Raw genomic sequence first — 12,879 nt, forward strand, 5'->3', positions numbered from 1 at the left:
GCAAACAGCACTGGAACGTAAACGTAAGGGACATGCGCCTTCTAGTGACCAGAACTGGAACTGCTCCCGGCTACACCCACACCCCTAGTCAGAGATCATGATGACTCCCGTTCTTAAAGGATCCTTGTGCCACAGTGAGCTGATGGCACTTCCGGGCAGCTTACACTCACTAAATCATCTCAAGAAAGTTTGCCCCTGGGATTTTCTTCCTTTGAGACAGGGTTTGTCTCTGCAATCCAGGCTATCCTCAAAATCCCTACAATATATTCCTGCCTCAGCCTCCCAAGTGCCGGGATGAGAGGCAGAGGCAGCACAGCCAGCCACCCCTGAGACTTGCAGAAATTTTCCCAGAGCTGTTTTACGGATTCTAGATCTGGCATGTTGGCTAACAGTCTTGTGCAGATATGAAGTGCAGACCTAATAAAACCAGCGCTAAGCAAGGCTCCTTTTGGACTAAACTGCTATTATTTTTCTCTCCTGTGAAAGGCCTAGATCTGTAACCACTCAAAAATACTTGTCACACAGAAGTACATTGTTTTTTACACACTTCCATTGTGTCAATGATCCAGGTAACTATGACCAACTCCCTGTTAGACTGGAGGGATGTGATGAAAACAAAAATCAACGTTTTACTTCGATAAGCAAGCCATGATAATTATTCAAGACATTCCAACAGAGGAAACACAAAAAGCTGTTCTGGATCTACTGTGGTCTGCAATTCTATTCATTTTCGGTGGCAGGATAACTCCGCCCCCTTCCGATGGCTGAGCTGAAGGACTTGAAGGTGGGAGATGAAGGGACAGAGTACGTGCGACTCGGGCAGGACTGTCAACAGTGGACTTTCCACCAGTTTGTTTTTCTGGCTTTAAGATGAACTTTTTTCATAGGAAAAACAAAAAACCCAAAAGGGTTTCAGGCAAATAAAAAAACAAATTCTAGGTTGTGATTCAGTGTTCCATTTCTTTATTTTACCTTCATCAAGGCAAGCCAAGTACAGATGCTGTACATTAAAAACATAAATACTCCTCTCACACCACATCCATTTCCACACAAAGGACTGGTTCTACACACTGCTCTCTGAAGCACATAATCACAGTTAAATGTACAAAGAGCCATCCGCCGGTCCTACATAGCCAACTCCAATCAGCAAGACGTCGATTAGCGTCCATATTCCCAGGCCACCGAAGCTGAAGAGCTTGCCGAGGCCTTCTCGCCACTGGCCCAGGTAGAAGCGATCTGCTCCAAATCCCCCAAGGGTGATGCTGCAAAAGAAACAGAATGGCGCCAACTCCGTAAGTGCAGTCGGGTAGTTACCACCAAGGTAGGAAAGGGGTCTGAGAAGATCTGACCCCCATGACTACACATTTACAACACCAACTCATCATGGCCAAGAAGACTGCCAATGACAAACAGAATTCAGCATGTGCGGCACCCTGGGTTCGATTCTTGGTAGCAGGGCAAATCAAGAAACACACAATTTTGAGCTCTGCTGAAATCACTGCTTTCTCACAGCAGGGACTCAGCCTGCAGAGTGCTGGTGTGGAGTCAGGAACTGACTCCTGAGGCACTAGACACACCTGACAGACCCAGATCAAGTCACCTCATCTTAGTCACTTCCCTCTCAAGATTTAGCACTGAGTCTTAAAGTCCCTTTAAATTCTAAGATCTAACAAGGTTGGGATGTAATGGAAAAACCCAAAGCATACATAACAGTGCAAAGGAGAGGAGCCTGTGGTCCAGCTCTGACAGGTACCCACCCATAGCCAAGTCTGCTGGTGTCCTATGCCCTCCCCCAGTGCAGAGCGGTCTGTATCCAAAGGAAGGTTCTGCATCTCAGCCAACTGAACGAAAATACCTGAGAGAAAATGCCCCGAGTCTATACTGAAGAACAACCTTTTCCTTGTCATTGTCCCCTAAACAACAAATGAGCAGCGTTTACACTGGACAGCGTAAGCCGTCTCCATGGAAGGTGACGAGATGGGATGTGCATGGGTCCCTGCAAGCACTACACTATCTGGGAAGGGACTTGAGCGCCCAGGCTTTTGAGATCAGGGGGCTGCGGAACCAACAGCATTTTGGAGCAAACCCGCAGACATCTTCTCTTTAGGGTGAATGTTCTGAATAACCTATGTTGAGCTGTGACAAAAAGCTTCAATAACTTTCGTCACTGTTCACTGTAAAATGTTGACAATGTAAGGGATCCCAGGTGACGGGTGTCATGGGAACTCTCGATCATGTTTGCATTTTTTCTGTCAGACTAGATTATTTTACATTAAGATGAGATCTGGTTTGCTGTGTCACCAGGCCTGGTGGCTCACACCTGTGACCCAGCACGTGGAGGCTGAGGTAGGATCGTTGTGAGTTCCAGGCCAGCCAGAACTACACAGCAAGAAGCTATCTCAAAAAGCAAAGTGAACGAACAGAGCAACCTGAAAGTCATGCGTTTTAATCTCAGTCACTGCAGACAAAGCCCACGGAGAGCGGGTTCCTGGATCATATCTGTGCTCCGGAGTTTCCACCGTGGATTCGTCGGTTAGCTTTCAATTACCCCTTTTCCCAGACAGGGTCCTTCTCTCTCCTCAGCCTAGATCCTAACACAGAGGCACTGTTGCCACCAAGGGGACTTCTGGCAACGCCTGGAGAGATTCTGATTACCAAACCTAGGGTGTCCCGACAATTGCCAGCAGGCATGCCAGTAGGTACAGGACAACCCCAGACAAAGAATCAACAGTGGACGACAGATGAGGAGCACCGCCCAGTGTCACACACTGCAGGCCTCGGGGTCTCGGGCCTAATCCAAGACTTCAGATGTGAAGGGCCCAACTTTCCATCAGTCATTTCTCTGCTGTCTCTCCTGGTTTCTCCTTTCATGGGAAGAGCTGGTCCACTCTCTCTTCCACACTATGAACAATTTAGTAACACACAAGTGTGTTTTCTCTCCTTTTGTGCATGTAGTACATGGTGTGTGTGTGTGTGCGCGCGCGCGCAGAGTGGAGTCCAGAGGCTAACTTCAGTTGCCTCGCTCTATTAGTAATTACTGTATCACTTGACTGCACCTGAGGCTCACCAGCCCCTGGGAAGAAGTACCGGGACCCAGAACTTGCTGCTGCAGTGGGTGCTGGGAATATGAACTCAGGTTCTCAGGCTCATGCAGCAGGCATGCCACATACAGAATCATCCATCTCCCACTCAATACGTACTCACTTTTATGCAAGAGTTATAGGTGTACAACTGTCTAGACAGTAGAATTATAGGTAATGTAAAAATGTTTTTTGGGGCCAGCAAGATGGTTCAGTGGATTCAGGTGTTTGATTCAAAAGTCTGGTGACCCCGGGCTCATCCCCAGAACCCAAGCAGAAAGGGAAGGAGAGAACCGATTCCACAGGATTGTCCTCTAACCTCCACATGTGTGCTGTGCAAACACTCATACATACTCATTCACTCATTCACACACACACACACACACACACACACACAGCAAAACAAGAATATTTAAATTATTTTCTTTTTTCCTAGTTTTCAGTTCGAGCACATTCTACTCTACAGTGAATTACTTACAATATACATTACAGACCTGTTTCAAACAGTCTACAGTAAGTATTTAGTGGTTCAGGTGGGTTCAGGCTGTGAAACCCTGGCTGTCTCTAACAATGTGACAAAGTATAACAGGAGTTCCAGCAAGTCACATCTGGGGGTGGAGGGAAGCTAACCTAGAACATCCCACCGCCATCTCTTAGCATCTGCCTACCCTAAGTGGGAGGCTCAGGTGAAGACAAGCCCAGCTGAGTATAACATCTGGAAGATCCCATGGACCCAAAAGAAATCCCAGGAGCATTTAAACTCAGCAGGACCAAAGCGTACCTCAGAGCCAGAGCAGTTGACCACTTATAGCCTCCGGTCCAGTTGCAATACAGCAGTTTGGGGAAAGTCCGGTTACCTTACAGAAAAAAAAATTTTACACTGAAACATGTCACAAAAGATACTACTCTCACAGAGACTTACTTATGAACAATGGTCTTGTAATTTAGAATTTGAAAGCTGTCGAAGTATCCTTACAAAAACATTTACTACGTCCAACAGCATAAAACAAAATCCTCGTCATTTACTGAACAGATGCAGAGCCTACATTAGTTAACTTAGGGCTAACCATGTGGAGAGAAATATAAAACCAAATCTACCTTATACCGTCTACCAAATGAATTCCAGAAGGATCATAGACCTAAATAGGAAAAGCCAAACTTGGGTTTTGAAGAAAATGTCTTTTATCTCTATGTACCCAGAGTAGGAAACCAATAAAAACAATCAGTAAAGGGCTGATTCTGAAGGTAACTTAAACTTCTGACCCTAAGTGCATTTTCGACGTTCTGTGTGTGAGGGCTGGAGAGATGGCTCCAGGGATAGAGTGTGCATGTGACGAGGACACAGCATGGGAACCAGAGTTTGCGTCTCCAGGTCTCATCAAAAAGCTGGGCAGGCATGCTATCCTAGCACTGAGGAGCCAGCGACAGGAGAACCCCACCCCTCAAGCTGACTAGCCAGAGCTGGAACTGGATTCTCCCTCAACAGAGTGGAGAGTGATCAAGGAAGGCACCAACACCAGTCCCAGGCCTCCACCCCACACACAATGTTCTGTTTATCAAAGACCTTCCAAAGAAAATGGAGTTCACAGCCTGGGAAAGGACCTGAGGGCTACAGAAGGTTGCTACAAGCAGTGGAAATAAAGCCCAGCCACTGTCGGTAGAAGACAGCAGTACTGGAAAAGAGCAGCGTGGACTATCCACTGCTGGGAACGTTAATGACGGCAGCCATTCTGGAAGACAACGTTACGGGGAGACAGACACTCCTGAAAGGAGGCAGGGGCTAAGTTCAGAAGATGAGTCACCTCTGTGAAGACAGAGCAAGAGGATGAACACGAGCCACGCCCTCAGTGGATAAACACGCCATCAGGACTGACAGCTGGCTAATCCCCGTGAGCTTCAACTTGTTTTAGACCTGAGGTAGTTGGTTCGCAGTTCCCTGAACTCTGCTCCTTACCCAAGCAATGAATGTGGTCTCGCACTGTGCAGTTGGCGAAATAGCGCTGCCGAGGACAGGCCACCGTCATGCAGCTGGTGGAATTGGTGCACTCATAGTCTGTTTCGGGAAGCTGCCAGCAAAACCTGCAAGTCATGTTGATGATGAAGTTCCTCTGGGGTTTGAGGTCTTGATCCTAAGGACCAAAGCACAGAGTGAATCAGTTATAATATGGCAGCTTGCTACAACATCAATAGACCACAGTCACATGACACCACACTTCTAAAACGTTTATATTTAGGACCTAGCAGTAAGTAAAGGAAGCAGGTTCATAAGTAGTATCAAGAGGAAAAAAGTCTATATAGTTTACCTAAAGAAAAAAGGCTATAGACTAGGTGTGGTGGTGCATGTTTTTAACCCCAGCCCTTGGGAGGCAGAGGCAGGTGGATCTCTGTGAGTTCAAGGCCAGCCTGGTCTATACATAGTGAATTCCTGAACAGCCAGAGTTGCATAATGAGACCCCCTTCTTGAAAAAACAAAACAAAAACAAAAGAAAGAAAGAAAGAAAAAGGGCCAAGAGTCATGGCAGCGCACGCCTTGAAACCCAACGCCTCAGAGGCAGAGGCAGGCAGCTCTTTGAGCTTACGGCCAGCTTGGCCTATGTAGTGAGTTCTAGGACAGCTAAGGCTACACGGAGAAAAGAACCAGAAAGAGTTATTTCGGAGTGGTACTTCATCACTTTTGTTAACTTTTAAATAATGTACATTCCGATTTTTATAATATATAAAAAGAGGCTGGAGAAATGACTCAGTGGTCGAGGACTCTGACTGCAGACAGGGTCCCTGTGTGCAGAGTGGGGAGTGGACACGGGCTCCCACCCCTAAGCAAGAAACTATCTGCAACTGATACCCATTTCCAAAGGAAACATTACTCCTCCCCACCAGTCTCCTTGGATATACTGACTATGCTTCAAGGTAGGTTCCATGCCCAGGAGTAGATGATGGCCAACACAAAACCACAAAACGAACTCAAGGGTAGTTTTGTAGACTTTTTGTCTCAAATAGCTTTGTTTGGATATTTTTTGTCTTATTGGTCTTTTGCTTGTATAATACTCTGTTTCCAATTTTGTGTGTGTGCGTTTTATTTGAGAGAGAGTGTGTGTGTGTGCGCGCGTACACGCACACATGTATTTCTTGGGTTTCTGCTTATTTTTAAAGAGAGAGAAAAAGGGTGTGGAGTTGGGTGGGGTCAGAGGTGGGAAGGTTCTGGGGGCAGGGGAAAAGCATGATCAGAATATATCGTAAGAAAAATTTTTTTCAATTCAAAAAGGAACCCCCCCTCCAAAAATGCAAAAGAACACTGGCTGTTCTTCCGGAGAACCCAGATTTTATTCCCAGCACCCACATGGTGGCTCACAACCATCTCTAATTCCAGTTCTAGAGGATCTGATGTCCTCTTCTGGCCTCCAAGGACACCAGAGGCATGTGGCTGCACAGATATGCATGCAGGTAAAACACCCACACACTGAAAAAAATGAAGAAGGACAGAAGAGGAAGAGGAAGGCGGGGGAGAATGTGTGTGTGTGTGTGTGTGTGTGTGTGTGTGTGTGTGTGTGTGTGTGTGTGCTCCATGTCACTTCAGCACGCCAGGGCTCAGGAGAAACACGACAGGGAGAGCTTGAGTTACTGCCATCATGTGGCTCTCAGCTGGACTGCATTCTAGCTGACGTGTCAAGGGCTCATGGAGTAAGTAACACCCCAAAAGACTGAGTCAGGCAAGAGCAGATACAACTTAGAACTGAGGTAAGGCCCCGCATGTGCTTAGTTTACATAAGGACCAGCCTGGGGCCAGAGCTCAGTGTCTCTCAACAAAGACCATCACCTGACCTTCCCATCTACCTGGCAGGTTCACTCCCTTATTTCCCAGAGAGCTGCCAGGTACCCCATGCCTCTCCTCAACCCATCTTTACACCTCTAGGAATGAGACAGGATAGAGAGAAGGACCTATGGGAACACGGGGAGGGAAGGAAGCCCCTTGCTCTGGGATCTGGTTTGTTTCCTGCAGGCTGACAACTCTTAAAACCCAAACTGTCCACAGAGGCAATGTCCTTGCCTAAGCCGAGACCAAGCACTCACTCAAGGCCGTGACTGAACCTGCATTAGGACTCCTCTTTCAGCTCTAAACAGCACACTCCACGAAACCACTGCACAATTTCATTTCAAAGGCTATGCTGTTAGGAGAACTAAGTAAACCAGCTCATACTTTTCATTTAAATTTTAACCAGGGAGTCTTTACATCTTGTTGTAAATGACAGCCTTTAATAATGGAACTTAGAAAGATACCCAGCCACTGTGAAGACACCTAAGAGCAACACTGTCTTGGAGTACACAGTGTCCTTTTCTTGACTCTTTCTCTCAACACCCATTCTGAAGTCTACAGTGTGCACACCGCATACCTCTACTTTAATAAACACTGCTTCACTCTGACTTGGCCTAGAACCTTCTTTGTGGTCTAGTCATGGATACAGCTCTATCTAAGTGGGAGGTCCCTAGCGGGGCACTGGCCACAGTGCTATGCTGCCTCCCCACCGACAAGACTGATCCCTTTGTAAGTTCACCTGTGGTAAACAGACATTACCATCCCTCAGGGCCCCAGTTCTCACGAAGAACACAGAAGCTCATGAGGGACTTAGGTTAGTAAACTGTCACCTTCCATCCCCACAGAGCAACACTGGTGCCCAACAGCCTGTCTTAACATTATAACTCACACAGGGCTAACTGGTGTGGAAGGAAGGGGAAGACTATTTATAGTCCTGTTGATCTCAGTATGTGTGGTATGTGTGTGTTCTTGTGTGTGCATTTGTGTACCTGCATGTGGGGGACAGAGGCTGACATCCGGCATCTTCCCTGATAGTTCTCTACGGAACCTGGAGTTCCAAATTCAGGTCCTTAGGTTTGCGCAGCACTTGCTTTACTGACTAAGTTGTAGATTCAGCTCGAAAGGCTAGCCAGCCAGTCCCTAAGGTCCTCTTGTATCCGCCTCTCCAGTGCTGGGATTGCAGGCCATACAGCCATGTCTAGAGTTTTACATGGTGCTAGGGATCTGAACTCCAGTCTTTGTCCTTGCATAAGAAGTACCTTACCAAATGAGATATTTTCTCAGCCCAGGACTTTTACTTTTGGAAAAAATAAAATGGCAGTGGGTCAGGGGTTGTTGAGGGCAGGGCCTCATGCATGCCAGCATGTGTTCTACCACTGAGATATACTCCTAGAACCAAACGCAACATTTAAAAAATACTTCGCAGTGCAGTCGTAAAAGACCATAATCAAATCATTTCCGGATATAGCCTGGCACATGTCTGACCAGTGTACGCTACATTTTTAATGCTACTCTCCATGCAGTTGGAATAAGTAAACTGCAATACTTACAACGCAGGTAACAGAAGGTTTCACTGTACAGTCAAAAGTGACAGGCTTCCCATAAGTACAGGAGAAATTGGTCGCACAGTCTATACAGTCTGCAGGAAGGCGGCTACACAAACCATTGCTTGGACACTTCATCATGTAAGGGGGGATTTCAGTACTTTCTGTGAGGTGAGAGAGCAGCTTATTCTCTATGAAGAGTGAGCAGAAGAACAGTGGAAGACAGAGGAGAGACCAATCATTAGCAATGAAAGACAATTTTCTAAGGTGGAGACAGCAACCATTAGCAATGACGCATGTACTCCAATGTAAACAGCATTGGGACCCTGGGACACCTGGGATCTAAGAGGGGTTCTGTCACCAGCTAGCTATGACCTGGTAACCTGTGTGGCATTAGGAAAAAGCATTTCATCCCTGCCTCCCAAGTGGCTGTGAAAACTGAAAGTGCTCATTGACAGATAATGCAGGGGAAGTGCTGGGTCCAAGTTCAAGAGTCAACAGCTACAGGCACAGATGAAAAACTAAAGCTTGGACAAGGCAGAGTCTGCAAAATCCCAGAGGGAGTACTTGACAGAACTGGAACCAGATCACACATCTCTTCAAATCCAATCCAATGTCCGAATTTATTGGTAGAAAAATGAAGTCACTGGCACCCAATTCTAGAAAACACTGTTATTAGCATGTATGCCCAAATAAGAATCGGTGAACTACCTCTGCCAGTTTCAAGTCCAAGTCACCAAAATAATGGAACTCCAAAGAGATGAACCTACAGGGCCAGCACCCATTTAGCAAAACAGGAATACTTGAAAACTGCCCTAAACGTGGCCAACTCTATAAAATATCACTTCCCCCTGTTGTCCCCATTTCCATGTGGCCCTAGGCTGAACGGTTCAAATGGCAAAACTGAAATGACCATAGGTCAGGCTAACTACAGTGGCCTGAAAGATTGAGGAAACAAAGGCCCTAGAGCGTAATTGCCTCAAACTCCCAATAGCCCGACCCCACCCGGATTATACTCCTGGTATTTATCCGGCCCTTCTTATCCCTGTGTATGCACAGCATTAGGGAGGCACTGTAGATTTTTTTTTTTTTAATGCAAAGGAAAACAGCAGTGGTTAAGGAACTGGGAGACAGCAGGAAATAATAAATAAATAGAAATGAGGAGCGTGGGGCAGGATGAAGAGGTCAGTCAGATTTCAAAAAGGTATCAAATATCAAAACAGTCCACTGAAAGAGGCTATCTGCCCCTAATTTACATATCTAAACAACAACACATCAAATAGCCAATATCAAAATGTGACTTCGGATACTGAAGAAACGTTGATCGAAAACAGAGAGAAGGGGGAAACCTACTCGATATAAATATGCACATTTACTAGAATAGAAAATGTCTAGTACCTGCTGCCCTGGGGACTACTGTGAATGTGCGTGTTGGGCCCGGATCCTTTATTGACTGAGCCAGCGGCTGCGAATGCTCTAAATTTAAGGATCCTACAATTAGAGAAACACGTTATCCTGGGATATGGTACCCTTGGTTTGTGTGCTTAACAGGTAGGGGCTGCGCAGGGCAGATACGGTTCATGAAACGGAAACAACCAGGTCGACTTGGGTTCCGCTAGGAACACCGGGCTTTCCGGCCCGGCTGCGCGGCCTCGGCCCGGAGGGCTGCGGCGCAAGGTCGTCTGTCGCCGGCCTCCCGCGGGTCCTGGGGCCCTCGTGCCACCAGCTCGCCCGGTGCGGCCCCCGGCCTTGAACTCACCATCGCCCGACAGAATGTAGCACTGGGAGAGGAAGAGCAGCACGCGGGACAGACGGCGGACAGACCGCAGCGGCTCCGCCGCAGCCTCCATCTTGCCGGTGCGCGTGCGCACTTCCGGGCCAGGAGGCGGGGCTGTGCGGAGCGCCGGAGGGGGCGTGGCCGGGAGCGGCCCGCAGGCGCACTGCTGCAGGGCTCCGCCGGCCGGCATCGCAAGTTCCCTGCACCGATGTTGGGTGGCATCTAGGCCAAGGCAACTTGAGTGCTGTTGGTCAGGGGAATTGAGTGGAACTGGGGCCCCGCAGCGACAGGAGGTGAATCGCGCTCACGCCTTTTGAAGAGGCGTCCCCCTCTTTCCACTGGGAGTCTGGGAGACGGTGGGAATGTTAACCCATTTTATTTTGGCTGACCAGTGCAGCTAGGGAAGTAGCTCCAAGAGGGACAGGTGGCTGGGGTCGCAGGCGCCAGAACCCAGGACTCCTGCCTTAGGTTTCACCACAGTCTAACTCTGAGGGGACATGCGGTTCTTATAGTTCCTCTGAGACTGGGAAAAGCTGGTCAGGCCTCAGGGGCCTGGGACAAGAGCCAAGTGTGTGGGATTTTCACGTAAGAGAGTCCCAGCCCTGCCTGGCCAAGAGAGACCACCAACCATGAGAGACCACCAACCATGAGGAGGGGAGCTGCTCGTGTTGACCTGCACTGTTTCGATCACGCATATCTCAGGAAACATGTTATTGACATGCCTCTCTTCTCTATGCCTGTATTTTGTTGACATGCACTTTGGGGTCCTCAAACTACCCATTTCCCCACTTGCACATCTGGTAAGTGAAAAAGTACATGAAATGGTGTCTGGCATTCAACAAACCCCGAAGTAAATGTTAGTTTTAAAAATCGTCACAATTTGCACTCTACACCATCACGCTGATCTCATCTATGACACTAACTTATGCTTCATTCATGTTCCCAGGAAGATAAATGATTGATATGTTAAAGACAGATTCCTTTCTGCATCTAATTTGAAGTTTGCAGCATCTACTGAAATAAATTTATGACTAAATTCTCTTTGGCATAAAGCTGTTTTAATTAGGTTCCAAGACAGTACAGTTTGGAACCTAATTAAATCCTTTCAGTTAAAATCAGAAATACAGGGGCTGGAGAGTCGATTCAGCAGTCAAGAGCGCTGGCTGCTCTTCCAGGGGACCAAGGTTCGATTCCCCACACCCACCTGTCTGCTCACAACCATCCATACATTAGTTCCAGGGATCTGGTACCCTCTTGTGGCCTCTGCAGGCACCAGGCACTCCTGAAGTGCACAGACATACAGGCAAACAAAACAGCCACACACACACACACACACACACACACACACACACACACACACACACACACGTATCAGAAATACAGTCCAGAAGTCCAGAAGCACAGACAGGCAAATCTCTGAGTTCCAGACCAGCTAGGACTATATAGTTGAGACCCTGTCTCATTAAAAAAAAAAAAAAAAAAAAAAGTCAGAAATACATTTGACTCAGCAAGTAAATGAAACACCCCATGAAAGCAGTGATCCAACCCTAGCAAAGCAATCCAGCATGGCATATACATTGTAGAGGTCCTAGGAACAACACGTGATGCATTTATTTGGGACTTTATTTTTTTCTAATGATAAATAAGGAATTATGATTTAGAAGCATTAAAACTGCAACTCTTAACCTAAAATGCAAATAACAGATTCCACAAAATTTCTTTGAGGTTCATAGTCCGTTGCCACTAACACAATATTAGTACTTCTCTTATCATTGCCGGCTAAATGATGTAACAATTCCAATTTTGGAAATGAAATTTCAGTGTGAACTTCAGTAAAACAGCCATAAAAATACCTGAGACATGTATATTAGAAAATAAGATCCCCACCCTCCATGTTCAAAAAGGACCATGGGCTTTTATTTAAAGTCTACTTTTGTTGTTGGGTGAGAGGTGGCAGTGGCTGGGGATGGGGCCCAGGGCCTCAGACATGCCAGGCAGATGCTCTAGTCACAAACCTATAGCCCCCCAAGCTGGAAGCATGTCTTTTGAAAAAGAACACAGCATAACTGTGTTTTGATAATTCTCACTAGTGTTTCCCTCTTCGAATGAATACCATTTACCAGTGAGTTCTCTGAAGTCTTGAGCTCTTGTGAATTTCTCCAGCTTCTCTTATTTAGTCTCAGAACACAATGAATTAAAAATTTGAATATATCAAATAATCATTTTACTTCTAGGTGAACTCATTCATGGCCTACCAGTGGCCCCAAGGTTCTTAGAAGTACTAATATGGTAAGTGGTTAGGAAAACGTAGAAGCACAAGGAACAGGCTTCAGAAATCTTCCTCAGCGTTTAGAGTACGTGATTTTTTCAGGTTCTTCAATTTTTCAATGACAGAAGCTATTGAAATTTCTCCATGAATTTTGTTGTCTCTTGTTCGAACATTTACTGCATTATTTATCTTTTCCTTTTCACCAACCACTGTAGAAAAGAAAGTGAAAGAAACATTTTTAAAATTAATGATTTACCTGCCATTAAGTTAACAGACATTTGATACATGCCTGACTTTCCCCTCCATATTACTTACTAAATTTCAGTCTAGTGAGCATTAGGGTCTCCCTCAGTAGTTAAGTGTCTAAGCCCCTCTCCTGTCTACTTCAGAATACACTA

At 46.5% G+C, this 12,879-nt stretch overlaps 2 protein-coding genes across 3 annotated transcripts in view; both read right to left on the bottom strand.

The window, feature by feature from the left end:
• Positions 1–946: 946 nt before the first annotated feature.
• Positions 947–10,328, bottom strand: Tm2d3 (TM2 domain containing 3). Of its 2 annotated transcripts, XM_052712127.1 has the most exons (6): positions 10,195–10,320; positions 9,834–9,926; positions 8,442–8,626; positions 5,035–5,209; positions 3,862–3,937; positions 947–1,262 (listed from the first exon to the last, which is right to left on the bottom strand). In XM_052712127.1, exons 1-6 carry the CDS (start codon positions 10,283–10,285, stop codon positions 1,097–1,099), a joined length of 786 nt encoding a protein of 261 aa, XP_052568087.1. In that variant the 5' UTR covers positions 10,286–10,320; the 3' UTR covers positions 947–1,096. The 2 variants fall into 2 exon arrangements, with proteins under 2 accessions (XP_052568087.1, XP_052568088.1); XM_052712128.1 differs by lacking the exon at positions 9,834–9,926 and having other exon boundaries at positions 10,195–10,328.
• A 1,489-nt stretch (positions 10,329–11,817) lies between these two features.
• The window catches only part of Tars3 (threonyl-tRNA synthetase 3), a 53,249-nt gene continuing 52,187 nt past the window's right edge, over positions 11,818–12,879 (bottom strand). Inside the window, exon 19 of the mRNA XM_052761557.1 lies at positions 11,818–12,690. Coding sequence (XP_052617517.1) covers positions 12,542–12,690 — 149 coding nt within the window. The 3' untranslated portion in view covers positions 11,818–12,541. The remainder of the gene's footprint in view (positions 12,691–12,879) is intronic.

This window comes from Peromyscus californicus, unplaced genomic scaffold (genome assembly GCF_007827085.1).
Source record: "Peromyscus californicus insignis strain IS unplaced genomic scaffold, ASM782708v3 Scaffold_4__1_contigs__length_199733344, whole genome shotgun sequence".
Classification (NCBI taxonomy): Eukaryota; Metazoa; Chordata; class Mammalia; order Rodentia; family Cricetidae; genus Peromyscus; species Peromyscus californicus.